The sequence below is a fragment of the Auxenochlorella protothecoides genome, assembly GCF_000733215.1.
Source record: "Auxenochlorella protothecoides strain 0710 unplaced genomic scaffold scaffold110, whole genome shotgun sequence".
Classification (NCBI taxonomy): domain Eukaryota; kingdom Viridiplantae; phylum Chlorophyta; class Trebouxiophyceae; order Chlorellales; family Chlorellaceae; genus Auxenochlorella; species Auxenochlorella protothecoides.
Genome location: NW_011934381.1, coordinates 52,219 through 78,107, shown reverse-complemented (window position 1 = coordinate 78,107; position 25,889 = coordinate 52,219). Strand labels below are relative to the sequence as shown.

The 25,889-nt window shown below is 62.8% G+C and overlaps 11 protein-coding genes across 11 annotated transcripts in view; 3 read left to right on the top strand and 8 right to left on the bottom strand.

Annotated features, from left to right (window-relative positions):
• The window catches only part of F751_0657 (Ferric-chelate reductase 1), a gene marked incomplete at both ends in the record, with an annotated part of 6,105 nt that extends 4,708 nt beyond the window's left edge, over positions 1-1,397 (bottom strand). Inside the window, 3 exons of the mRNA XM_011402676.1 lie at positions 96-224; positions 515-1,143; positions 1,294-1,397. Of these exons, the coding sequence (XP_011400978.1) occupies positions 96-224; positions 515-1,143; positions 1,294-1,397 (862 nt within the window). The remainder of the gene's footprint in view (positions 1-95; positions 225-514; positions 1,144-1,293) is intronic.
• Positions 1,398-1,754: 357 nt separating this feature from the next.
• On the bottom strand, positions 1,755-1,925 carry F751_0656 (hypothetical protein; the record flags this gene model as incomplete). The annotated part of the gene is made up of 1 exon (XM_011402675.1): positions 1,755-1,925. The coding sequence occupies one exon, from the start codon at positions 1,923-1,925 to the stop codon at positions 1,755-1,757; it is 171 nt and encodes a 56-aa protein (XP_011400977.1).
• Positions 1,926-2,588: 663 nt separating this feature from the next.
• Positions 2,589-3,610, bottom strand: F751_0655 (hypothetical protein; the record flags this gene model as incomplete). The annotated part of the gene is made up of 2 exons (XM_011402674.1): positions 2,589-2,770; positions 2,986-3,610. 2 exons carry the CDS (start codon positions 3,608-3,610, stop codon positions 2,589-2,591), a joined length of 807 nt encoding a protein of 268 aa, XP_011400976.1.
• Positions 3,611-5,334: 1,724 nt separating this feature from the next.
• Positions 5,335-7,122, bottom strand: F751_0654 (hypothetical protein; the record flags this gene model as incomplete). The annotated part of the gene is made up of 5 exons (XM_011402673.1): positions 5,335-5,642; positions 5,947-6,051; positions 6,296-6,807; positions 6,946-7,017; positions 7,067-7,122. 5 exons carry the CDS (start codon positions 7,120-7,122, stop codon positions 5,335-5,337), a joined length of 1,053 nt encoding a protein of 350 aa, XP_011400975.1.
• Positions 7,123-8,797: 1,675 nt separating this feature from the next.
• Positions 8,798-9,134, bottom strand: F751_0653 (hypothetical protein; the record flags this gene model as incomplete). The annotated part of the gene is made up of 2 exons (XM_011402672.1): positions 8,798-8,932; positions 9,063-9,134. The coding sequence occupies 2 exons, from the start codon at positions 9,132-9,134 to the stop codon at positions 8,798-8,800; spliced, it is 207 nt and encodes a 68-aa protein (XP_011400974.1).
• Positions 9,135-10,937: 1,803 nt separating this feature from the next.
• F751_0652 (hypothetical protein) lies at positions 10,938-11,860 on the bottom strand (the record flags this gene model as incomplete). Its single annotated transcript, XM_011402671.1, has 4 exons — positions 10,938-11,113; positions 11,275-11,339; positions 11,496-11,578; positions 11,705-11,860. 4 exons carry the CDS (start codon positions 11,858-11,860, stop codon positions 10,938-10,940), a joined length of 480 nt encoding a protein of 159 aa, XP_011400973.1.
• An 859-nt stretch (positions 11,861-12,719) lies between these two features.
• Positions 12,720-14,467, top strand: F751_0651 (Telomerase Cajal body protein 1; the record flags this gene model as incomplete). Its single annotated transcript, XM_011402670.1, has 3 exons — positions 12,720-12,789; positions 12,941-13,028; positions 13,318-14,467. The coding sequence occupies 3 exons, from the start codon at positions 12,720-12,722 to the stop codon at positions 14,465-14,467; spliced, it is 1,308 nt and encodes a 435-aa protein (XP_011400972.1).
• Positions 14,468-14,702: 235 nt separating this feature from the next.
• On the top strand, positions 14,703-19,412 carry F751_0650 (hypothetical protein; the record flags this gene model as incomplete). Its single annotated transcript, XM_011402669.1, has 12 exons — positions 14,703-14,854; positions 14,979-15,132; positions 15,188-15,292; positions 15,447-16,004; positions 16,164-16,261; positions 16,757-16,883; positions 17,086-17,187; positions 17,402-17,515; positions 17,723-17,935; positions 18,239-18,394; positions 18,606-18,848; positions 19,155-19,412. 12 exons carry the CDS (start codon positions 14,703-14,705, stop codon positions 19,410-19,412), a joined length of 2,280 nt encoding a protein of 759 aa, XP_011400971.1.
• A 467-nt stretch (positions 19,413-19,879) lies between these two features.
• Positions 19,880-21,645, bottom strand: F751_0649 (Enoyl-[acyl-carrier-protein] reductase [NADH], chloroplastic; the record flags this gene model as incomplete). The annotated part of the gene is made up of 5 exons (XM_011402668.1): positions 19,880-20,075; positions 20,375-20,826; positions 21,121-21,333; positions 21,439-21,476; positions 21,576-21,645. 5 exons carry the CDS (start codon positions 21,643-21,645, stop codon positions 19,880-19,882), a joined length of 969 nt encoding a protein of 322 aa, XP_011400970.1.
• A 738-nt stretch (positions 21,646-22,383) lies between these two features.
• On the top strand, positions 22,384-24,819 carry F751_0648 (Transmembrane protein 120-like protein; the record flags this gene model as incomplete). The annotated part of the gene is made up of 7 exons (XM_011402667.1): positions 22,384-22,463; positions 22,561-22,776; positions 23,014-23,496; positions 23,763-23,892; positions 24,171-24,245; positions 24,450-24,551; positions 24,742-24,819. The coding sequence occupies 7 exons, from the start codon at positions 22,384-22,386 to the stop codon at positions 24,817-24,819; spliced, it is 1,164 nt and encodes a 387-aa protein (XP_011400969.1).
• Positions 24,820-25,215: 396 nt separating this feature from the next.
• Positions 25,216-25,889, bottom strand: part of F751_0647 (Pyruvate dehydrogenase protein X component, mitochondrial) — a gene marked incomplete at both ends in the record, with an annotated part of 2,587 nt that continues 1,913 nt past the window's right edge. Inside the window, 2 exons of the mRNA XM_011402666.1 lie at positions 25,216-25,404; positions 25,617-25,814. Coding sequence (XP_011400968.1) covers positions 25,216-25,404; positions 25,617-25,814 — 387 coding nt within the window. The remainder of the gene's footprint in view (positions 25,405-25,616; positions 25,815-25,889) is intronic.

Sequence of the window (25,889 nt, the reverse complement as noted above, 5' to 3'; positions counted from 1 at the left end):
GGCGGCGCTCCCGGGGGAGGGCGCGACTGCGGGGCTGGCCGCGCCCGCCGAGGCCAGCTGGATGGCCAGGCCGCCGTAGGGGTGGCCGTTGCCACTGATGTGGGAGCCCAGCACGCCTGCCCCGGCCAGGGGCCCGATGGCGTAGATGAACCCGGTCTCGGCGGCCTCCGCCTCGGCCAGGGTCTGGTTGAGGGGGAAGGACCACGTCGCGCGAAGCGTGCCGTCTGTGGGCGGCGGGAGGGAAAAGGGGGATGCGGTGGGGGACGGTGGAGCAGGACCTGGACACGGCCACGTTTTGAAGTCAGCATCTGTAGAACACAAGCCACGCAGGGGGGGACCCCTGGCGAATGGGGCTGCAGGCATGCACAGATGAAATTCGCCCAGGTCACCAAAACAATGATCCCTCCTTCTCATCCCCAGGCCAGTCTTGGTCACCCGCCCGGCTCAGCCAGATTGCGGCTTGCCATCCCCTCCTTCCCCCCTTCCTGCCCCCAACCCTCAAACGAACACGCACCGGACAACGCGATGGCGCTGGTATCGGAGAGGGTGAGCGACCCCTTGGCCGCATTCACGCGCGAGGCGGTGTAGGAGGGCAGCGTGTAGCCCGACACACTGGCTCCTGAGGCGGCGCCGGAGTCAACCGCCACCACGCCCACGTGCCCCCCCACCATGGACTGGTCGGCGGAGACGCCGAAGCCGGCCCAGCCGCCGGATGCATCCGCCGATACGCCGGCGCGCAGGACGGCGGCGCCGCCGACGCCGGCCTCCAGCGCCGTGTAGACGGTGAAGCCGGTGGCCACGCTCTGGCAGGCCGTGAAGGAGTGGGCGGTGCCCGAGATGTCCAGGGTGCAGTCGCTGGTGGCCAGCAGGCGGCGGCTGGAGGCTGTACGGGCGGCCATGCGCTCTGCCTCCTTGCGGTGACGGCTGTTGCTGGCGGTGGGCGTGCTCCCCGAAGAGACGACAAGCACGCCGGAAGCAAGACCCGCTGCGTCGCGCTTGAGGTCGCGGTGCGCCACGCGTACCCCCTGCTTGAGCAGGGTGACCGAGGAGACTGGGCCCGGGGCCTCCACCACCGCGCTCCAGGTCCCAGTGGCGGCATGGTACTGCTGGATGTGTGCTACCCGCCCTGGACGGTGCACAGGCCTGGAAAGTGGGTGTGAGTAGTGCATTGAGGTGGAAAATTATCTGTGCGTGGTCCAACGGCACGTGACCAGGCTTGCAGGTGGCCACGTCTGAGGTCCGCCACCTTCCCCCCCCGGAATCCCGACAACCCCAGCAGGGTTTGCCGCTCACTTCTGCCCGCTGGTCCAGAGTGCAGCATCCCGAGGGTCCTCAAAGTATGCAAAACGAAGCTTAGACTCCGATCTGCGGTAATTGGTTGTCACAGGGCTCAGCATCCCCAGGGAATCGTCGGTCTCACGGCCGGCCGGATCCACAGGAAGGCTCACCTCAACCCTTTCAGCTGCAGCCCCGAGGCACTGCTGACTACGTCCAGGACCTGCGAGTAGGCCACCGAGGAACGCTCATTCACTGTGCAACTCCTTCAAGCCAGCATGGTGAGCTGGACGGGGAACCCTGATGCACTCACCCTGGAGCTGTCGGTCTGCCGACCTTGGACCTGCTGAGCAGCCTGGCCAGTAGTGGCAGTAAAATGAGCACCGTTAAGACGAACATTTTGGAGGCCACAGGGCCGGAGAGCGGCTGCAATCGAATCATCGATCCTAGGAGTTCTGGGACGGCAGGACCACCAGGGGTTAATGAACGCGGAGAACTGCCCGGTCCCCCGGCTGGTACTCCGTGGCAAAAACACAGGGTATCAATGACACGTGACCGGTTTGCACCGTGAGAATAATCGCGCTGCAGATGCGGGGTACTTCTTGGTCGGATGGAAGGGGATCTGTCTGGTACATGCTTAATCCGCTCATGTGTGGGTGACATGCTGGAGGCGTGCGCCAGTCTTCCGGTCGTACAGGCGGAACTGCTCGATTCCCAGGAGCCAGCTACCCTCTCAGCTACTCGTCGTCTCCTGAGGCTCGTATGTCGTCAGGTCTCCCGGAGAAAAAGGGGTTGATATTCAAAAATCTAATGCCCCACAGCCTAATCCTGGAGCTGTGCAAACCTCGATTTCATGTTTGTCAGGAAGCCGAGGAAGGGGGGGTGGGGGGAGGGTTTCCATGGTGATGAGAAGATGGTGTGACATGATGTTTGCGAGACTGGCGCCTTTCTCGAAGTCTTTGGCAGTGAAAAGACAGGTACACAGGGAGTGGTTGCCTACCAATGGGCCTGAGCACAAGTGCGAGGGCAATGCCTGACGCTGACGTCTGGGCATGCCTCTTGAGGACCTTTGTATCGAGGCCCCTTGTGCACATGTCCACCGCTGCTCTGAACCACACACACTTCTATTCTACATGCACGTCTACAAGTTAAACCTAGACAAGTGTCCGGCAGCATGCCAGTCGGCCCTGCATTCCGCGCGAGAATAGCACAGATGAGACCAGGGTGCCCCTGTCCCGCTGCCAGGTCTGCCACCCTTATCGCCCAACGCATGGCAGAGCCGATTGGGGAGCAGGTGGGCCGTGCCCCCCGGTCTATGCCGCCACCAGGTTGATGCTGACGTCGCCGTACGGGTAGGTTCCCCCCCGGGCGTGGGAGGCCAGCACCCCCTGCTCAGACAGGGGCCCAATGGCGTAGATGAATCGTGTGGGGCCGGCCTGCGCCGACGCGACCGTGCCCTCCAGGGGGACCGCCCAGGTCGCCAGGAGGGTGCCGTCTGTGCAGGGGAGGGAAGGGTGGCCAGAATTGAGAAGGGGAGCAGCCATGGAGCACATGCAGATCCGCTGCGTGCACCGCAGTGCCGGGCACCCACCCCTGGGTGGTGGCCTCCCTTCCCCGCCACGCCGTTCGGGACACCACACGCTGGTCCAGAGCCCCAGGCACCGGCGAGGACCCCAGGCACCATCCGGTCCCATCAGACTCCTCCCGCACCGGGCCGCGCCGCGGCGCTGGCCTCGGTCAGGGCCAGCGTCCCATTGGCGGCGTTCACGCGGCGGGCGGAGGTGGAGGGCAGCACGAACCCCGACACGGTGGCGCCCGAGGGGACGCCGGGGTCGGTGGCCGCCACGCCCACCTGCCCCCCCACCATGTCGCCGGTGGCAGACACCCCGAACCCAGCCCAGCCGCCGGAGGCGGCCGCCTCCAGGCCGATGCGCAGGACGGCGACGCCGCCGACGCCAGCCTCCAGCGCCGTGTAGACGGTGAAGCCGGTGGCCACGCTCTGGCAGGCCGTGAAGGAGTGGGCGGTGCCCGAGATGTCCAGGGTGCAGTCGCTGGTGGCCAGCAGGCGGCGGCGGCTCGACCTCGAGCTGGAGTCAGACATGAGGCCGAAGGGAGCCCGCTGCCCGGCCCTGTCAGCCCTGGACAGCACCTTGTCACCGCTCACGATGAGCAGCACCCCAGAACCCCGCCCAGGAGTCCTGCCAGTCACAGCCTGTCGCACGACCTGCGCCCCGTCCTCGACCAGGACGATCCAGGAGACGGGGCTGGGCGTCTCAGCAGTGGCACTCCAGGTCCCCGATGGGGCGTCAAACTGCTGGGTTGCCGGTACCCTCATCGGTGCTTCCGAGGGCCTGCTGTGTGGGAGGAAAGAGTGCATCAAGGCTCTGTGCACCAGCCCTGGTGCCTGCGCCCTTGGATCCAAAGTTCGAGTGGGGGATGGGGCAGCCTGGGCCTTTGTCAGCCCTCCCATTCAATCCCCCTCCCATACAACCCTTCTCCCAGTCAAGCTCACTCACTCCTGACCCGCCATCCATCGACTTGCAACTTCGAGGGTCTGAAAGTATGCGAAGCGAAGCTGGGGCTTTGATCTGGAGTGGGAGTATCGAGGAAGTTTGCTGATTGTGAACCGTGCAGCCGGCATGGAGATCTCGCATGAGGCATCGCATGGATCTCCTCAGCCCCGACTCCGCTGTACCTCAGCCCGTGCAACTCCACCCCCGTGTCAATCCTCCTTGCGCTCAAACTCTGTGTAGAGGCGATGTGATTGAGTGAGGAAAAGTTCCAAAGGACACGCTCTTCATCGGCGGGGCAGGGCCCCAGTCTGCTCGACCTGCTGCGTCGCCGATTCCGGACCTGATGAGCGGCATGGCTCGAAGATGCCAGGAGGAGGAGCGCCGTCCACACATGCATCCTCATCATTTGATCGAAGCGGCCTTCGTCTGAATTACTGAAACTAATCGGTGTCAGACTGTCGGGGCAACCTCTATTTGAAGATGGCCTGTCGGTGGGGGGGCTGATCCTTTTTGTCTTCTTGGATGGGCAGATCTGGTACTTCACGTTTGATATTGCTCAAGCCTGCCCGCGCACGATTTTCATATCTGCATGATGATTGTGCAATGATGAGGGTCATTTTCAGTGCCCTGAGGCATGCCGGGGACCCACTCGGTCGTTTCAAGTGGTACGGAGACCCGCCCATGCAGACGATCAACTTCCAATGCAACTCCGTCCGATCACCACCACCCCATGTGACGTGGTGAAACCACCCCCTTTCATGTGGGCAGGGTTTGAACGATGCCAGCCCATATCAGGAACTGTGAGTCATTCCTCTATTTCGATTCTCTAGCTGATACCAGCTCCATCAGTTGCCGAGATGTGGTCACTGCTCAGGTCGTAATCCCAGTGCCCCAAAGTCGGTATTGGGGCGTGAAGTGCTTGCATGGAAGCTGACCCCTCCATCATGGAGTCAATCCGCTGGGGCGTCCAGCAGCTCAGGGTACCTTTCTCATGCAGCGTCGATTCCCAGTGTTCCTTTCGAACAGATGGAATTCGCGATGCATATCCAAGTCGGTGAGGGTTTGGACACCCCAGGCAGGGCGTTCGAACATGCCCCTTTGGGCTTTCCGGAGGAAAAAGAAACCATTGTCGCTTATTCAGTGGATGGTCCGTCATTGCTAGCCTCAGTTGCGTTGCTATTCCACATGGGCAGTGATGTAACTCAAAAAGACGCTGCAAGTGGTTATCAAAATGAGGAAGCCAGGGTTAGAGGGTAATCACTGTGGACCGCTGTTCCACATTGTCGCTCCCAACATATTGGTGTGCCATCTCCACTGGGCAGCATCCTCTCGATCAGGGCAGCTGTCCATACGCATGACAGCCATACCGCAGCGAGTTTGGCTGTACCATGCAAAGCCGTCGTGTCAGCTCAGCACTCTCCACGTCTTCAAAGCTTCGTGGAGACGACGCGCATTCAACTCGTTACACACACCTAGCTGCCTTCCAGCCACACGGGGGATGCAATTGCATCGGGTAGCCGTGCAGTCATACAGCGGCTGCGCAGGCCTAGGGATCATCAGAGAACGACGCGACGGCGATCTCCTCCTCGGCCTCGGCCAGGGGGGGGTCAAGGTCCAGGACCTCGTAGTCGTCGGGGTGGATGGGTTCCAGCGGCGAGGCCGGGACGCCCTCCACCGGGAACAGGTCCATGTCGATGCCGCCATAGGGGTACTCGATCGTGGGGTGGAAGTGGGCGCCCAGCACCCCCGGCTGTGCCAGGGGCCCTCGCGCAAACAAAAAGTACTGGGGCTGGGAGGCGAGGAAGGCAGCAGACTCGGGTGTCTCCACGCTAAAGTACCCCACCAGCGTGCCGTCTGGGGGAGGAGTGGGGTTGGGAGTGGGGCACAGGGGCGAGGAACCGCCCCCGGCATCAGGCACCCTGCCGGGAACGCACAGCCATGCTGTGCTCGTGGCAGCCTGGGTCCGCGGCCGCCGGGCGCAGCGACCCGGTCACACGGCCCACGCCAGGAAGGTGGATGCCAGGTATCAGGATGCTCCGGAATGCCCAACATGCCCCGGCTCACATCCCCCCTCACACCCTCCCTCCCCTCCCCCACGCCGGGCAGAACCCCCCTCCGCACTCCCCCTCCCCCTCAGAACCCACGCCCAGGCGCTCACTTGGGTGTGCTTCGGCTACGGCCCCCGGCAGCGCGAAGCTGCCGTTGGCGGCGTTGATGCGCTCTGCCAGGGGGCTGAACAGCGTGAATCTGGAGATCGTGGCGCCTGCGCGTGGGCGTGCAGGGAGTTGGTCGGGGTGGGGGCGTGCTGAAGGAGCGCCCGAGCTGCCGGGCCGGTGCCCTGGCCACCCTCGGCAGCCGGTTTGGGGTGAGCCGAACACCGCTGGTGAAGGTGCTGCCCATCAGGCCGGGCTCCTCCCCACTCACCTCCCCGCTCGCCAGCCCCCCCTCGCACACACAGAGAGCGCACACAGAGAGCACACACAGAGCGCACACACACACGAACAGACCTGAGGGCACCCGCTCGTCGGTGGCCAGCACGGCCACCTCCCCCCCCTCCATGCTGCGGGTGTGCGACAGGCCGAACCCGGCCCAGCCGCCGTCGGCCGCCGCCTGGACGCCCAGGCGCAGGACGCCGCGGCCCCCTGCCCCGGTCTCCAGCGAGGTGTACACCACAAAGTCGTGGAGGTAGGAACGCGCGCGCCGGCAGCCCGAGAACTTGTACAGCGTGCCCCTCACCGCCAGGAAGCAGTCCTGGGCCTCGGCCAGGCGCCGGGGGCGGGCGCCATCGGACCCCGGCACCGCCTCGGCCCCGGCGTGCAGGAGCAGGAGCACGCCGCCCGCCCGATCGGCGACCGGGCCGCCGCCGCGCTGCACCAGGTCGTACCTGCCCACCTCCCGGCTCCCATCGTGCACGACGAGCAGGTCCAGCGGCGGGGCGGCGGCCACCGCCACGGTCCAGGATCCGGAGTCCGCGTCGTACCGCTTGGAGTGCTCCAGGCGCTGGCTGGCCGCACCGCGCCTGCGCAGGGATTGAAGGGGGCGGGGCGCGTGCGATGCCTACGGGAGCATGGCATTGTTGCATTCTCGAGGAGCCATGAGAAGAGGGTCTCTCCCCCAGACACTGCGACGCTGGGACGCTGTCGTGGCCGCAACCCACCTGGTGTGGGAAGACCAGGCCGCGTAGCTGTCTAGGTCGGGGAAGTAGAGGGGTATCGGCCGGCCGGGTGTCCTGCCATGGGGGAAGAATGCTGTGGTGGTGCTGATGGTGGGACACCCACTCTTTCGACACCGTCTGGATGAGCCCCGGGGTCACCCATGCCCGCCACCACCGCATACCTGAGCCTGTGTACCACGACCCCGGCAGCCGTCCTCTCCACGCTGACTCCCTGTGGCAGACAGGAGCATACCACGCATGGCTTAGGCCCCGACAACACATTAGGTCGCCATGCATCGAAGGCGGCCGAGCGAAATGCACGGTCTCACCTCTGCCAGGCTCGCCATGTGAGAGCGATGGGGGCGCGACGTGGCCATGCACAGGCCTGCCGTCGAGAGCAGCAGAAAGACCAGGAGCGGTCGCCTCATTTCAAAGTTCCCACGCATGACTACCAAAGGAAGAAAAAGTTCGATCGCCAGCAGTTCTAGAGTATCCCTCCTCGCTGTGGTCCTCGGGATGCGATATACTCCACTGCGGGACGCTGAGGGATGGGAGGCCTTCACAGCGCTATAACGTGGAATCTAACGTTACAGCCTGCTCATGTCAAACAGAGTCTGGAAATTGGATATACACCACGCATTTACTTGGGTCGGATGCTGGAGAGGATGCGCTGGTACGGCTGCCAGCCTGCATGGACCGGATTGTCAAGGCGTGCGTAGGGTTTGGCGCTTGCCACGCATTGCGCACGCCAGTTCCGCGGGCAGGTTCCACCATGGGTGAAGCAGTCGACCTCAATCTCGGCGAGGGGGAATTTAATGACAGGCTCTCTTTACCAGTAGATTGCACATGGATAGTATGCAAGTCTATTTCCAAGACGCGCCCATGGACTGCTGCGGAAGCATTTCCCGTGACCGAGTATCTTGAACGATCCCTCGGATGCTGGTGCGTTGATCATGCCTGTTAGCTTTGCATGATTTCGCCAAAGGGTATTTGCAATTATCGAGATCGAGACAGCAGGACGTCACACTGCTTGTGCCAAAACTGCCTGTATTTTAAATCGGTCGCAATGCCGGTCAGACAACGTCTGTGCGAGAGCTGGGTTGTCAGATCCCCATGTGTTAATGGTGTCCCTCACACCCTTCATAGTACTGTTGTCCTTCGTGCTGTTTGATCTCTCCCGTGTGGAATCTCACTAATATCGAGGAAAGCGGCAACGGACTGACAGGACAATCATGGTTGCCATATCCACTCCCCTTCAAGATGGCGGACCGATGAGGACTTACAGCTTTAGTCACTGCTCGAGCACTCTATCGCTCCCAACAAGAACTTTAAAACGACACGCAAACCTCGTTTGACAAGCCGGACGTCGCTGCATCGAAATCCTTTGCGATGCAAGTGAAGCAGTACAGACTACAACGGGTATAAACATCCTTCGGGGTGTAGGTATATTCATGATGGTCTAGATCGGTCCACGAATAGGCAAGGACTCTGTTCTTGAAGAGATCAATGCTATTCATCCAGTAGTCATTTTCAGTCACAGTGAAGTTCACCCTGTTGCCATCAACTCTAACGGCACTAAGCACTGGGGCAGGCAGAGCTGATGGAGAGGCCGGTGCAGGGGAGGGCTGAGGCGAGGAGGGTGACGCAGAGGCCGGCGCAGGGGAGGGCTGAGGAGATGGGGGCTGTGGTGGAGGAGGAGACGACTTTTTGGGTGGAGGGGGAGACGACTTCTTGGGTGGAGGGGGAAACGGCTTCTTGGGTGGATGGGGAGATGACTTCTTGGGTGGAGGGGCAGACGAATTCTTGGGTGGCGGGGAAGAATTCTTCTTGGGTGGGGGCGGCGGAGGATTATAGTTCACACGCCCAGAACTACGGATTCCCTTGAGGTTGCAGGTGTTGACAACCTTTCGAGTTCCCGTGGCGTCATTGCACCGCAGATTGGTGCCCTTGTTCCTGTCTCCCCAGTTGCTGTTGCCCTTATTGTAGCTCCCTGCGCATTGACGGAGATCACAAGCCGTGGGCATGTGGCATCCGCTGTCACTCACACCACTTCTGCACCTCAAGCACGAGCAACCCCTTTCAGTGCAGCGCCAGCACATTGCCTCCCCAGTCCAGCTCACCAATGTTGTTGTTGCCGTCGTTATAGTCACCAAAATTGTTCTTCCCCTTGTTTCCGGTTCCAATGTTGCCATTCTTGTCAGCAATGCATGCCATCTGTCCAGTCTTGAGACACTCGACGCTCAACAGGATTCTTGTAGACCGACCCTTAATGATCTCAAAGGGAGTCATCTTGATGGCGCTGGCAGAAACATCGGGGCGTGCAGGGTTGTCTCCCTAACAGAACTCGCCTTGCCGTTGCCCATTCACCTGTGAAGGTCGACATCGGGAAGCTGCATCAGGCATTGCCAGCCACTTGAGGAATGTAACTGGCTTGGACCTGCAAACCCACGCACGACCAAATCCGACCCAGGCCGAACCTGCAGATGGCATCAGCGCTGCTGACATCCAGCATGTAGACATGGGACCCGTGCCTGTGAGAGCCGAGAGGGAATATAGGGATGGTAGTCAGGACTAGAGTTACAGGTGTCCGGATCCCGGTTGACCCAACTTCGCGGGGCGAAACTTCCTCGTCGCACAACAGCATCCGGATCCTCCGGGAGCAAGCCTCGACGACAACACGCCTCAACTCTCAACAGTCATATAACAAAGACTTCAACTCACATGACAGTAGGGAGTGGGAAGATTCTTGTAAAGCAAGCGCCCTGGGGTCAGGGATGCAGGATCAGCGGACGTCTGAAATCCAAATGTGGTCGGTGACGCGCACCACATTTCTACAACCATCGTGCACATCCGCTTGACCTACCCTTGCGAGCACGCCGAGGCTCAGGACGAGAAGCGTCACGGTCAACAGCAGAGAGCGCCCGCGCGACGCCAATTTTTGCAGCCCCTCAAACCGTGCAGGGCTCGGAAGTCTAACAGGGAGGTACACCAATATACCTTGGGAGCTTGAAGACTTGAAATAAAAGTAAAAATAGTGCGCACACCAAGATTCTTGATGTGTCTACACCCCTTTCCCCCCTCCCTGCCCGGAATGGTTGGTGCATGGGGAAAGGCGTCGTTCCGGAGACGTCAAGAGCTTTCTGCCGTCATCAGCACATGCAAGGCGGATAGGAGGACCCGCGCGGACATTCCCTATTAGATATTAGACTCACTCCAATTCAAGAGACTCTCAGAGGGTGGACGGCCGTTGTCCGGTACGAGAACGGTAGGAGTGCTTGGTCCCACCTCAGCTTCAGTCTTCTGATCTGCCGGCCAGTCCTTGTCAGCGTCGCTGTACGGAAATAGCAGAGACCCGGGCATGCTGCAACGTTGCCTTCAGTTATGAGGGGCCAGTGTAGAATCCTTCACGACAGTCGCCCCAGGGTGCCAGAGGATGTGAGGTCAGGCTCAGTGACCTACAAAGCCGTTGCCAACGTGGGAAAGAGCATCTTCGGTACTAACCTGAATATTTTGGCAAGGCCAGCCCCAGCCCCTTTTCTTTGGAAATGCTCATACTGTGTAAAAGATAGATGACCTCCGAACTTTTCAGTTCACAGCTGGCTTGCTCGAGCAATTATTGCTCTAAGGACTTCTGTATTCCGAAATGTTTAATTGGTGCCGCCTTCCGAGGAAGGTGAATGCAAGGCAGGAGTGGCAGGGCAGAATCGCTCCGCAAATCTCAGGGTCCTGCCAAAGGGGACGTCTTCAGCGCTTCTTGCAGCCAAACACTCCATGGAATGGCCCTCGAAGCTGGTGACAACGCTTCACACATCGGTGCTGCCGACTCAAGGCACATGCTCATGCAAGACCCTGGAGAAACACAAGGAGTCTCATCATGTCTACTACATGTATCAAGAAGAACTCTTGCCAAGACATAGGCATGGCCAGCAGATTAAGGAAGAGTCCAATTTGCAGCACAGGTTCGGCCTTCGTACACCAAACGGCCCAGGTTTGGATCAGCCCGAGTCTTCAGTCTCCGTCTTGCGTTTCGCCGCCATCGTTTGCCGCTCCTGCATGATGATGTCCACGAGACGCTGCCGCCGCTCGCTGGGGGAGTGCAGGCGCCCCTCCGCCTCGGCCAGCGTGTTTGCTTGGTAACCCAGCCCACCTGCGCTGTGCATCCACAGAGATCCTGCGGGGAGTTCAAGGGGTGACGGGGTAATGCATGAACGATGCTCTCCCAGGCATTACACAGTTCATGGGAGGAACCCTCTGAGACTCTCCCAGCTATGACGACCCTCTTCCAAGTAAGGAACCGCAGGATCGATTTCCAGCCACGCCGGGCCTGCTCACCTACCAGCACTCCACAGCCAGCCAGGAAGGTGAGCCCGGCGAGGAGCAGGCCTGAGGACGGTCGCCTGTGGAAGCGTGAGGGCAGGCTGGGATGGTGTGCCTCACAATGAGGGGTGCGAAGGGCATCACCCCTCACCCTCAGTTTGATGCATCTGACCACAGCAGCACACCGTCAATGTTACCATGCGGAGCTGCTATGGTCCATGCTCGCGACACCTCACCCTTGTTTTGGTCGCCAGACGTTGTGCGGCTGGCGATGCACGTGGCTGTAGCCGGTGTGGGGGTTGTTGACCTGCTGCGAGCCCTGCTGGGAGTATCAGGGGAAGTAGTGAGCGCCATCCTGTCTGCCAGCCCGCCGGTATCTGGGCCTTGCCCCTTGTCCACGATCGCAACTCGCCTGTTGGAGGAGCTTCTCTGCGGCCGCCGTTACCTCCGCAAATCTGGCTGTTGATTCAGGGGTTGGGCAGTCGCAGGTGTCAGGATGGAGCCGGAGGGCGAGCTCGCGATAGCGGGCTTTCACGGTCGCCCGGTCACTGCCCAATGGCAGCCCCAGTACTCCCCATGGGTCGCCCGGGAATCGAGACATGGACATCTATGTGCGCATCTGCTGGCATGAAGACCTCATATCACGGGGTCCGATACGACTAGTGCGATGTGGGCCAGGACTCCTCACAGAATGGGGTCGATGGGATCCAGAGGGCGATGGTAATGCTCAGCTTCAGCAGAGTTATCCTCAAGAACATAAGCTGCGACGAGCCCGAGCCCGGGAAGTCAAGTTTCGTGACTGGCAAACATGAAGAGTCCTTGTCTCCGCCAAATTTGCTTTTGTATCACTCTGTCTGCCCTCGGTTAACTTTGCGTTTGTAAGATACTCGGTTCAGCGCTCACCATGATGCTACAGAGACTATAATAATCCTTGCTGTGCTATGCGAGGATCATTTAGGTCGGCCTACTTCGCTTTGCATCGTCACTGGGATTCTCCCCTCAGCGGTGTCGGGGTCGTTGTCCACACTTTATTTCTTATATTGGATGGAATAGTCTGTCCTTGTTCGATGGACTCTTACCAGGGCATCTGTCAACACTCTATTTCATCGCGGGCGCGCAGACAATTTGCATGCCGGGCGGGTTGTGGAGCGCGGAAGGATGCCGTGCAGCCTTGAAGCATGCGCAACTAGAATGTTGTTCCCACGTTTTTGGATGTGATGGGTCATGAGCGGCTGATATTCCCCTGTTCCTGTTACAGCCCACCGGTCGGGCCTCCGACGTGCATTTGTGCACTGGCATGTGAGCGGCACCGGCTCCAGCGGCTGTTTGGTTCAGCCTGGTAGAGCATGTATTCAATCAGAAGCGAGACTGTGTATCTCCCATCTTCCTGTGGAGATCCCTCACCATCTCATAGGGCAGAGTCCTGGTCGTGACTCCGAACCAGCTGGGCCCCATCCACCATGGCCCTCTACCAGCTAACATTCACATCGAAGCCCCTGCTCCAATGGCAGTACACCGCTCCCATGAACAGTATGGACTTGAGACGGGTGGTATCTGGGTCTGTCTTGCCTGGCTCGTGTCGTCCAGCGTTGCTGGCAGACAGTTGAGATGGGAGCAATTCAAGACATCTCCCACATGCCCCCTCCCAATACGCAAAACCCCCTCCCCCTTCACCTTGCAGCCTCTGCGGCTCCAAACTCCAACTTTTTCAAGGGCGTGCAGTGGTCGCCGGACGGCACCTTCCTCCTGACCTGCAACGACGATGCTGTGTGAGCCCCAGGGTCAGGCTGTGGGGTGGGGGGCGCAGCTTTGCCTGGGTCGGCTGCTCAAGCTCGTGCAAGCCGTGCGCAGGCTGCGCCCCGGCAAGCTGTGAGCCGGTTCATGGTGGTGCCAGGGTGGCTGCTCATGGGCCTTCACCCACGCAGGCCCCAAGCTGGGGGCTGCACATGTCTTCGCCCCTCCTCAACCCCCCGTGAAAGTTTGTGAAGCAGAGCCAAGTCTCACGCCAACCACGATCCTGTCCGTACGCCCCTTAAATCTCCCTCTACCTACTGGCAGACTGCGTGTGTTCAGCAACGTGCTGGGTACCGGCCCCGACTTGGGCGAGGCCCCCCCCCCGCCCCTCGGCATCCCTGGCGGCGAGGCGGTGTACGACTACGCGTGGTTCCCCGGGACGGCCGCGGGCGACCCCGCCTCCTGCTGCTTCGCTAGCACCGGGCGCGGCCACCCGGTGCACCTGTGGGATGCGTGCTCCGGCGCCCTGCGCTGCTCCTACGTCATCCACGACGCGGCCGACGCGCCCACTGCCGCCCACTCGCTGTCCTTTGCCCCCGACGGCGGCCAGCTGGCGGCGGGGCTGGACCGCGGCATCCACCTCTTCGACACCGCCCGCCCCGGCCACGCCAGCCGTCGCCTGCCCACCCACGCCCGCGGCGGCGAGGGCCAGCCCGGCATCGTGGCTGCGCTGGCGCACAGCCCCTTTGACCCCGGCTGGCTGGCCGCGGGGACCACGGGCGGAGCCGCCGGGCTGTACGACGCACGCGCGCCGGAGGCGCTGTGCCTGCTGCAGGGCTGCGCGGGCGCCGGGGTCAATGCGCTGCGCTGGTCGGCCGACGGGAACTTCCTGTACGTGGGCAGCCGCGGGCGGGGCGGCGGCGTCGCCTGCTGGGACGTGCGCGGCGGCGCCGTGCCCTACGTCATCCCTCGTGCTCCGGCGGGTGCGGCGCCGCACCAGCGCATGCAGTTCGACGTCGAGCCGGCGGGGCGCCACCTGGCGGCCGGCGGCTGTGACGGCGCGGTGCGCTGGTACGACCTGCGCGACGGGTCGCAGGCCGACGCCTGCTTCGTGGCGGGGGACACCATCAACGGCGTCAGCATCCACCCCGCGCTCCCCCTGCTGGCAACTGCCTCGGGGCACCGCCGCTTCCCCCTCTGCCCCAGCTCCAGCTCGTCCGAGGAGGAGGGGGAGGGGGGCGACGAACCTGGGCCGGCCAGCGATAGGTCCCTGGATCTAGCAGAGGCCCCTGCGCTGGGCCTAGGAGAGCAAGGAGGTCAGAGGGAGCGCAGTCCACTGGGCCTCGCTCGCTGCTCACAGGGGGACGACCCCGCGCACGGCTGCAACGTGCTCAGGGTGTGGCTGCTGGAGTCGCAGCCGTTTGACCTGTACTCCGAGCGATCTGGGAGCGAGCATGGAGAGGCAAAGATGTAATGTAGTGACTGCCGGTGAAGGGTGGTCTTGCTGCCTAGATATTCCAAGTGGCCGGGGATCTCTCAGATGTGACGAGGGCGCAACCATGTCGCGCGCACACAAGCCTCTCAAGTCCTTGATCAAGCGTCAGCTGGACTCGATCTGGCGAGCTGATTATCCATTTAAGAATATTCATTGACCAGGTCTCCACCGGCCCAGCCCTGGGGATGGTCCCAGCATACACCGGGGCGTCGCCATGATCACCCGCTGGCTGTGGGTGGTGGCCTTGTTCCCTGCTGCACTGGCGCAGGTCGTCGGATCCACGGTGCACCTGGATGCCGACAGGATCGCCGGTAACAAGTTCTTGCAGCGTAGCGCCACCAAGGACTCTGTCGTGCACTCTCAACAGTACGTGCCAGGGTTTTGCTCTGCAAAGGCCACCTGGGCTGGATGTCGAAAAGGGCTGCCCTGCCCCATGGTCCCCACCCCGCCCCGCCCGCCCACACCCACCCCTCCCGCCACCACACCACAGGGACGAAGTGCCCTACTCCACCTGCAGCCACGACCTGGCCATCAAGTGGCATGCGAGGGCAGGGTCGGCGGTGTACGCTACCCCCCTCATCACTGACCTGCATAGCGATGGGCGGCGGGACATCATTGTCCCCGCCTTTGTGAACAGCCTGGAGGTGGTGGAGGGGCGGGGGGGGCGCCAAGCAGGCGGACTTCGAGGCCTTCCACGAGTCCACCCTGCACACCTCCCCCCTGCTCTTCGACGCCGACTTTGATGGCGTCCAGGACATAGTGGTGGCGACCTACGGCGGGGAGATTCTCTTCTTCAAAGACAATGTGAGGGGGGTAATAGTGTGAGTGTGCATGTTTGTTGGTAGGAATGGGGGCCCGGCAACCTAGGGAGCGGGGGGGCATGTGAGAGTCAAACACGTCGCAGGCTCTCGATGCTGATGTCCGCCCTCCTCACCCCGATATCACCTTGGCCCGGCAGGGCGAGGAAGCCAGCAGGCGCCTGGTCATCCCGCCCCTGGAGGTCCGGCGGGGTTGGTACGAGGGCCTGGCGCTGGACCACGTGGATCACACCCGGCCCGACGTAACGGGCGCGGAGCAGCAGACCGGCGGGCAGGGCGCTGGACGCCGGCTCCTGTCCCAGAGCGAGGGCGGCGAGGCGGTGCCTGTGCTGGAAAGCACGGCAGGACAGCAGACGGTGCAGGAGCGGGTGCCGGGTGATGCGGCGCCGCGCCCGGAACCCGACCAGGTTGCGCCTAGGGGGAGAGCCACGAGGTTGCTGGCAGAGGAGGCAGGCGGCGCGGGGGCGGTGGGCGGCCAAGGCCTCGCAGTTGGTGCCGCAACCCCGCCTGGTGGCCAGAATGCCACAGGCAGCTTTGGCACAGTGGCTGGGGCCATGGGCACGCCCGGCGGCCAGGGGAACGAACCCGGGGGCAATGCCGTCGGCGTGGAGCCAGGGGCGCACGTGATCAGCGACGAGGCGGCTGACTCCTACGCAGAGCTCTTTGGTGATGTGGTGGAGAAGGACACCGTGGTGGAGGTGTGAGGGTGTGGGTGGTGATGTGGGGGTGGGCGGGGGGAGGGCCGGGATGCAGACGCCCATGTGAGGAGGGTGCGGACTGTCAAGTACGGAGACCGTATGAAACTGAGCAGGGTCGCTGCACCACCTGCCATACTCCCTCCACAATCTCTTTTGCAGGACTTTGGGAGTGGGGTGAAGATGCGGATCCCCAGCCTGAGGAGCCTGGAGGAGGGCAACATAGGGAAGCAGGAGCGACCCTATGGCCTCGCCGAGGGGTGAGTGGCGCGGCATGGGGAGGTCGTGGTGGGTACCCGACCAGGCATCATGGTTTTAGAAGGTAGGGGGCCAACCAAAAATCCGGTTGGTTTCAGTGAGCCCAAGGAGGGTGCTCAGGACATGCTGGAAGGCATATGTGGCACTGCCTGGTGACCAGGTTTCCTCCGGGAATGGCATTGGCAATCCTGGTCCATGCTGTTCCCCTCATTCCAACCCTTACTCCAGTGACATTCCGGCTGGTGGTGGGGTGCAGCCGGCTGATCTGTGGGAGGATGAGGAGTGGCACGCCCCAGACCATACCATTCCAGTTGGAAGGTAGGATGTGCGTGTGCGAGGTGCTTCCCACTGGAGGGCCATCGGAGGCCTGCCCAGGCACTTGCAGAGTGGGGAGGGGGGAAAGGATACGTAACTGAGAACTAGCTGTTTGGCAGGCGACTTCTTGACATCCCAAAGGCAACGCCCAGCAACTGGCCGAGGCCCCGTACCTCCCACAGCTTTAATCTGAGGGTGGACGCCCATGTTCTGGCCACCCCCGCCATCGCCGACATCGACGGCGACGGCCATGACGAGCTGGTGGCGGTGGTTTCTTATTTTTACGATAGAGACTACTACGAGGACGAGGTGAGCCGGCCGGCCGTCCTCTTGCCGGCAGTGAGGCTCCCTGTATGCCACTCGAGGCATGGAGTCTCCTCCAGCTGCGTCGGCCCCTGGGGCGGGGTGGAATTGCTGACCGGGTTGCTGCCTTGCCGAGCTGTCCAGCTGCGAGGCCTCTCGGTGCTGGGCCTGCAAGGGGGCCAAGGTCCCCCCCTGCTCTTGTCAACAGAGGCACCGCCAGGAGCTGGGACTGGATGTGGACATCAGCAAGTACCTGGCCGTGGGGGTGATCGTGTATGACCTCAACCGGCAAACCGTGAAGTGGAGGCAGGTGGGTGTGGGCACTATCTTGTGGTGGAGATTGGGGGTTTCCAGGCTTCCCTGGACGACGGCGTCGTGAGGGAGCTCGGATCGCCGACTCTGTACGCGGCATGTCACATGTTCCGAGCCGGCGTTGTCCAGAGTCTTGCCTTGCGCTGGACAGGTGCGTACCGATTCCATCGCCGCATTCCAGAGCCGGACTCCCCCATTCCCCCTGCATGCAGCATCTGGACCTGTCAACAGACCAGACAAAGTTCCGGGCGGTCTCTTACTCACCACCGACACTGGTCGACGTCAACGGAGATGGCAAGCTGGAGGTCGTGTTTGGCACCTCTGTGGTGCGTCGAGGGGGGGGAGTGCTGATGGCGCTCGTGGAGCCTGGCACCCTGCTGAACAGGGCTCGGCTTGGGGTGCTGCAATCCAGTCAAGTGGCCCCGGGAGGTGTGTCTTTGCCACACCTCTCCTTGCTAACCCCTCTTCTCGCCGGCCCCCTGCCCCACCAACCTCGCCCAGCCCCCCAACCCTCCTCCAACTCGCCCCGCCAGGGTTTCCTGTATGTGCTGAATGCGGTGACCGGGGGAGCATTGGAGGGTTGGCCCGTGCAGATGGGTCCCATCCTTGGAGCAGTCGTGGCGGACGACATCAACGACGACGGCAAGCTGGAGCTGGTGGCGACAGACACCCTGGGCAACGTCGCCGCCTTTGATGGGACTGGGAAGGAGGTGTGGGAGCGCCACCTTGAGTCTGCCATCAGCCAGGTGGGCAGGGATGGCAGGAAGGTTTGGGGGGGTGGCTGATGAGGGTGGCGTGGGTTTGGTTGCTCTTGTTAACTCAGGGCGTAAGGGTCCCGTGACCAGACCACCGCCATTCACTGGACCTGTAGGTATCGGCGGGTAGACATCACGACTCGATGCTGCTCTGAACTGGTTGTTATCCTGTACGCGTGGAGTCGATGGCCCTGCACTGAGACCGGAAAGTGTGCTGCTCCCTCCCATTCAAGATCATGGCAACACACCATCCCTACCATGACCCTCCATCCCCCATGGAACCCCGGCACACAGAGCGTCACGTTGGGGGACGTGAACGGCGACGGCGCATTGGAGGTGGTGGTGGGCACGGCCTCCGGCCACATCCACGTCATGGAGGGCGCCACTGGCCGCGACCTCACGCCCTTCCCCTACAAGGCAGGCTATTTTTGCCGGGGTGAAAGGGGGGGTGTTGGGGGCTTGGGGTCCAGATCAGGTGGGGCGGCGAGTGATTCAGCTGCAAAAGGCTTGTGGTGGGCTGGCAGTAGCGGGCACCTCGGTGCAAAGCCTACCCCCCCGGTACCAGCCCCTTCCCCCACTCACCTGTAATACACGGCTCCTCCCAACCACGCCACCCTCATGCCACCTCAAAAATCAAAACCATTCCCCTCTGTCCTCCCAGGCGGGCGGCCGCATCATGGCCCCCATCCTGCTGGTCCCCCTGGCCGCCTCGCCCTCCCCCACTCACCTCCACCTCGTGGTGCTCGCCCACGACGGCTTCCTGTACGCCCTGCACGGTGCCGACGGCTGCGTGGAGGCTCTGGACCTGGGCGAGGTCGGGTATGCGCAGGCGCTGGCCGATGACCTCGACGGCGACGGCCGGCTGGAGCTGCTGGTGGCCTCCATGGGCGGCGACCTGTATGCGGTGGCAACGCCCGCTCCTGCACACCCGCTGCGCGCCTGGACGGCCGCGGCGCAGGGCCTCAACGGGCACACCGCGCGCTGGGGCCGGCGCGGGGTGTGGGCCTCGGCCGACGCCCGCGCGCCGCGCGACGTGCGCGGCCGCACGCTCCCCATCCGCTTCACGCTGCTGGACGGCGGCGCGGCGGCGAGGAGGAGGGGGGCGGGGGCGGGGGGGAGCAATGCATCGTGGCCGGTGCCTGGCCCCGGGCCCTGGCGGGTGGCGGCCACGCTGACCAACACCCCCCTCGCCCACATGGCGGCTGCCGAGGCGCCGGTGATCGGCGCAGCCGACACGGTAGCCGCGGGCGGGCGCTACGCGCTGGAGGTGCCCTGCCCTGTCGCCCGGACCACCGCCACGGTGCGCCTGGAGGCGCGGGACAGATTTGGCCTGCTCACGTGCGACGAGTTCAGCCTCTCCTTCCACATGCACTACTACAAGCTGCTCAAGTGGCTGGTCAGTCTGCCCCTGGCCTTCACCCTCGCCGCTGTCGTGCTCATGGGGCGCCAGCTGGAGCTGCCTATGTGATGAAAGCAAGGGAGGAGGTCTGGGTTGCACTGCGAAGTGGCATGGGAGGGGAGTGCACGGGGAAGGGGAGGTAATGGTGGCGTCGAGACGCCGTGCCTTTTCCCTTGCACGGAATATCCCCCTCAACATGTAGACTCCCACACGCCCAGTCACAGTGCTGCTGCGGTTTGATCCCCCTTTCTCAATTGGTCTGTTGCCGTGTACTGAGGCCCGGGGAGGGGCCATTTTCAGAGGATCAGTCTGGGGACAAAAGAGGCACTGGCACGGAGCAAGGGAAGGAGGTTATGCAGAGTTCTAAGTCCCAGATTCGGTCTCAGAAAGGGGCCAGGGTGGATGGCAGGGTCCGGAGGGGGTGGAAGGGGCCGTCGGCAGCGCGGAGCGGGCCCCCCTCTCATCCACCCCGAGGCCGCCGGCGACAACCCCCCCCCCCCCCACTGGCACCCGCGAAAAGGCGAAACCCTTGGCGCTCAGGCGCTGGCGTCCACGGGCTCGCGCTCCAGCACCTTGGAGTCCAGGGCCAGGCCCATGGTGTTGAGGCCGTTGTCAACGTACATTACGTGCCCCGTCACCGCCGATGCCAGCGGCGAGCACAGGAAGGCGGCCACGCTGCCGATCTCGTACGCCGACAGCTCCTTCTGGATGGGCGCATTCTCGTACGAGTACCTACGGGTTTTTCGTTTAGGGGTGTTGAGGGGGTTGTATGTGGGTGGTGGTGGCGGTGGAGGTGGCGGTGGAGGTGGGTGCCCCTTCGAGATGGAATGAAAGAATCGGCACAGGCCGGGCAAGCGACCGGGTGTTGGAGCGAGGAGCCTTCCCCTGGAGCGGCAGGGCGCGCGCGGGCGCGTTCACCCCCCCCCCCACCATCCTTGTGGCAAGCCCATACGGTCCCCGCACAAACCGACACACCGCAGCCGCAAGCCACCAAGCAGTACAGACCCCGTCCTCCCAAGATAGAATCTCACTTGATCATGTCGTCGATGAAGCCGATGGCCTTGGCTGCGCGCGAGCCCAGGGGGCCCGCTGAGATGGTGTTCACGCGCACGTTCCACTTGCGCCCCGCCTCAAAGGCAAGGACCTTGGTGTCGGACTCCAGCGCGGCCTTGGCGGAGCTCATGCCGCCGCCGTAGCCGGGAATGACGCGCGCGCCGGCCAGGTAGGTCAGCGAGATGACCGCGCCGCCGGGGTTGAGCAGCGGGCCGAAGCGCTGGAGCATGGAGATGAGGGAGTAGGAGGAGGCGGAGAGGGCGGCCAGGTAGCCGCGCCGGCTGGTCTCCAGCAGCGGCTTCTGGACCTCGGGGCCGTTGGCCAGGGAGTGCACCAGGATGTCGATCTTGCCCACGTCGCGGGCTAGCTTCTCGGCGGCTTCCGACACGGTGTACCCCTCGTTCCCGGCGTAGCGCTTGTTCTCGGCGATCTGGGGTGGGGATGGGGGGGTGGGGGGGGTGGGGGGTAAAGATAAGGGGGGAGGGGAAGGGTTTGGAGCACAATGGGGCGGTGAGGTTCCAGGTGCGCAGGCATGGGGCGGCAGGCATGCATGCAGCATAGGCCTGGCACGAGCTGCGTGCAGCGATGCAGGGTCCCCCGGGGGTATATGGCAGAGGAAACGGGGGGCGATCTGTGCTGCTTGAGAAACTTCCCCAGTGGAGGGGAAGTCGGGAGTCCTGTGGAATGCAAGGTGCGGTCAAGCCATTCCAAGAAGGCCCCACACCTCGGGCGGGACGTCCTCGGGGGTGTCAAACACGGCATCCATGGGATATATGTGGGCAAACTCCAGCAGGCTGCCGTTGGCCAGCTTGCGGTTGGCGTCAAACTTCCCACGGCGGTAGCTGCTCTCAAAGATGTTCAGGGCAGGCACCCAGACACCGAGGGAGATCTCGGCCCCCGCCTCCGCCAGCTGCTTGGCGATGGCCCAGCCGAAACCCTGGCGCAGGAAAGGGATTGTTGGTGTCAGTTCGATGTTCTTGAGGCAAGGCGGGGATCAGCTGGCACCAACAGGCCGGGTGCAGCGTCCAAGTGATCTGGGCACCTGGTCGTCGGCGACACCCGCGATGAACGCCTTCTTCCCTGCGTCGTTGCAAGGGGAGGCGATATAATCGTACATGGCATGTAGAAGAGGGGCTCTACAGAGAACTGCATGCCCTTCAACAGTATCGCGGCACCCACCACGCAGGTCGATGGGCAGGCCGGCGCTGGGAGCTGTGGCCCCATTGCCGGATGCGGCAACCACGTTCATGCTCCTGGAGGTCATGGCATGCTTTACAGGCAGATTGGCCCCCGCCTTGCCGGACTGGCAGCGCCGGGACTGGCGGACGGTGGGCACTGACAAGGTACGGACGACGCCATGCTCCCGCAGAGCGGCGACGAAGCTGGCTGCTTTCGACAATACTTGCGTGGATACCATCGTAAGATTGGGTATGCGACAAAGCTGAATTGTCGGTAAACTGCGTATCGGTCAGAGAGTTTCTGTGGGGTTTACACACATCTGGGCAAGCTGGCAGATCAGGGGGGTGGGCTGATGCAGGGGGGCATGAAGCCAGCAGCCAGTACCGAAGGGCCATATGAACCTTTCCTTTCCCCCACAGAATAGGACCAAACGACCACATGCAGGGCAGATGACTGGCTCAGAGCCTGAGAGCAGGTTTACATGCAGGCATCTCAATTCTGTCGGTGCCTGGAGACTCTAATGGGACCGCACCAGCCAGCCTGCCCCCATCAGCCACGTCACCAGCCCTTCCGAGCAGTGGGTTTCCCTGTTGCGAGATCGGTTTGGCAACGAGAAGAGGCCGCATGACCACCGCAAAACCGTGTCTGGTGCATTCTCAAGCGAACTCCAATCTGGGTTTGAGTGGTCCTTGCCCTCAAACAGCACCCCATTGCGCCTGGCGCCAGTCCCAGGTCGACATGACCGACCCCGTGAGTGGTTTGAGGGTTACCTCTGTGGTGCAATGCCTGAAATTATTAGAAGATTATAATGGCTTGCGCATCTCTCGATCTTCCTGCACAGGCGCTGGAGTCGGCTTCTCATAAGGCGGACTTGCTCCTCACCCAGACGTGAGTGGGTCCATCGGCGTGCGCGCCCTCCATGCCACCCGCCGAGTTGGGATGAGGTTTGGACCTCACCATCCACTGCCTCACATCCCCATCACAGCCGGAACCTGAGCAGTCGCGCCCGCGGGTACAATCAGCGGGTCATCAGCGAGAGCGATGCCCTGGCAGAGGAGGTGGTTGGCGTGTCCCGTGCCCTGAAGCGGGACCTGCAGGCCGCCCGGGTGGCCCTCCAGTCCGACGACCGCTGGGAGGAGGTGGTGAATCAGCTGGAGAGGGCGCAGGGCGTGCTGCATGGCAATGGCCCCGCCGGCGACCTGTGAGCAGGCGATGGATGGGGCAGCGGGTGATGGGTCCTGAGCAGCAGGCTTGCGGTAGTTGGGCTTGGCTTTGCTCTTGATGCTTGGGTCCCATGTCTGCTCCCTGAACCCTTTGCTCTGCGCACACCCTCCTGCTCTCGCCCCGCCCCTGCGCCACCCGGTCCTTCCCACTGCCGTCCTGGAGCCACTCATGAATCCCCCCGACCAGACTCAAACCCATGCCCAAATCCACGCAGGCGGCGCTACGCCAAGACGCGGCAGCCCTACGTGCTGAGCCTGCTGCTGGGGCCCAGCAGCAACGTGGTGGCCCTGCGCAAGGACCAGAGCCAGCAGATGAAGGTGGACTACCACCGCTTCCGCAACCGTTCCGCCTACACCATGTTTGCCTTCGCCGCAGTGCTGCAGTGGGGCCTGCGCCGCACCCAGGCGCTGTCGGAGTCGCGGGACGGCGTGTCAATGGCCCCCGTCCTGCTGGTGGGCGTCCAGCTCTTTGTCTGCTGGATGCTCTTCTACTACGTCGCCTCGGCACTGCGTGAGTCGGTGCTCAAGCTGAATGGGTCGCACATCCGGCCCTGGTGGATCCACCACCACTACTGGGCGGCGGGGACCTCCTGCCTCCTCCTCTCCCTCCCCGTCGACTCGCCCACCTTCCGCAAGGCCATCAACGGCTTCCTCTGGTGGCCCATGCTGCAGAGCGTCGTCATCCTGACCCAGAACAGGTGGGGTGCAGGAGGGTGGGGGCTGGTGCCTTGGCCTGGGGGAGTGCCTGCCTGGATGGCTGGTCACGTCCAGGGCGTCTTCTGGACGAGGGGAAATTGGCGATGGCCGCGCAGGCCAGGCGCAGGCGGCGTGCGAGGTCTCAAGGCAGAGCCGCTGATCAGAGTGTGTCAGTGCCATGTGAGAGCTCCACTGCAGGGCACAGCGGTGTGTGCCACACCCACCCTCCGGCCCAGACCCAGGCCTCCCCCTCCCACGCCGCGCACAGGTACCAGCGCCGGCGCATGTACACCCGCATCGCGCTGGGCAAGAACTCCACGATGGATGTCGTGGCGGGGGACGGCGTGGGGGCCCACGGCCAGCTGGTCTTCCTCTACCCGCTCCTCTTCCTGCTGCAGGTGCGTGTGTGGAGGGGGGTTGAATGGGGGCAGGATTTGTGGATCTCGATGGGAATTTGTTGGTGCCGGGCCAGCCTTCTGGCGCGCTTTGGCCTTGTGTGACTCGAAGGGCTATGGGAATCTTTTGGCCCGACGCGTGCCAGGTGTTGTTCAGGACCACTGGTGGCTGCGGTGCATGCTGGGGATGACGATAGCCCGCCACTACCCCATCCTTCAAGCACCCAGATGGTCATTCCCACCACTCAAGGCATTGCCCCTTGCCCTGCTTTCTTCCACAGGGCCTGCAAGTGTACCTGGGCGGCGTCATGATCAAGCACTCCTACTGGGCCATGCTTCGGACCGAGGGCTACCTGGTGAGGGTCGGGCGTGGAGGGAGTGCTGGCTTTGGTGACATCAGAGGAATCAAGGCATGATACAGAGCGCCGCTGGGCAGAGCCATAGGATAGGCATCACAAGTTCTGTTTGTATGTGATTGGCTACATGGTACATCAGGGACGCCTGGTGATTTGGCACAAGCAACTCGCTGCCACCTCATCTCCCTGCTCTCCCTGCTCCAGAATCTGGAGAACAGGGATGACGACCTGTGGGGCAACCGCGGCTTCTTCCTAGCGGGCTGCCTCATGATCTTCATGGCCTGGAACAACTTCTACAACACTGTGGTGCGTGCTGCTTGTGTGTGGAGTGTCGGGAGGACGGGCGACAGGTCAGATTCCTCCCATGCTCCCAATGCTGTCTGCATCGTGTGGGGCCCAGTGGGAAGGGATCTTCCCCGCCAGGTCACCGCATTCCTAAGGGTGGGGCTCAGCCTGTCTCATCTCAGCCCTGACTTTCCACCCCCACTGCCAACAGGGCTCACTGGTGGGATTGGTGGCGAAGAAGTCCAAGGGGGGCAGGCGGGTGACGGCGAGTGTGGAGGACGATGACTGAGGGGTGAGACCCTCCGCAGCCTCCTGTCAATGAGCGTCGCCGGGCTAAGGACCATAGGACAAACTCCCCCAGGTTTTTAACTTCTCTTCTACCGCAGTACACCGCATGTCTCGCGCGCTGCTTCTGGGGAGGGTGCCAATACCGGCCACCCTCTCCCCTCATCTTGTCATGCCTGTCGCGCCGCTTGATCATGCTCGCTGCACAGGATCTTTGTTGTTGAACGAGGCGTCTGCCCTCAATTTTGAGAGTATGTGTGCATGTCAACATGTGGAAACCATCATACTGGGCACGGCAAGGGAACTGTGCGCAGACTCGAGCACGGTTGCGGGGCTGCCTGGGTGCGGCTGCGACGCACACATCAAGGAGGGTGCTGCAGCGCAAGAGGAGGGACCAGGATCAGAGCAGGAGCTTGAAGGGAGCCTCCAGATTGGCTTTGAAGGCGGCCAGGAGGTCCGAAGCAATCTCGCCGTCGTACACTCGGTGGTCTGCGGACAGCGTCACCCGCATGACCGACTTGGTGGCGAGCACGCCGTCGGCGCCGATGACCGTCACCGTCCGACTGGCCCCCACCGCCATGATGCACGCCTGGAAGCATGGGCAGGCAGGGAAAGGCGTTGGACCCGGAATCGAGACGGTGCTGGGACAGCCGGGGTGGATTTGACCAGGGAGATGCATGGTTATTTCCCAAGCTCACGGCGCCAGCGCCACACACCCCTGATGCCCCACAGGTACTAACCCCATTTTCCCCTCTTGGTCCATGGCTCTCATATCCCCAAACAGTTCCCTCTCCACCCCACCTGCGGCGGGTTGATGATGGCTGAGAAGCTGTCGATGCCATACATTCCCAGGTTGGAGATGCTGAAGGAGCCGCCCTGGAACTCCTCGGGCTTCAACCGGTTACGCCGCGCGCGCGCGGCCAGCTCCCGCACCTCCTCGGCGACGTCCGGCAGTGACTTTGCATCAGCGCCGCGCACGATGGGCGTGATGAGGCCCGCCTCTGTGGCCACGGCGATGGCGATGTCCACGCCCGGGTCCCGCACCGCTCGCCCCCCCCGCGTCCCAGTGCGCGT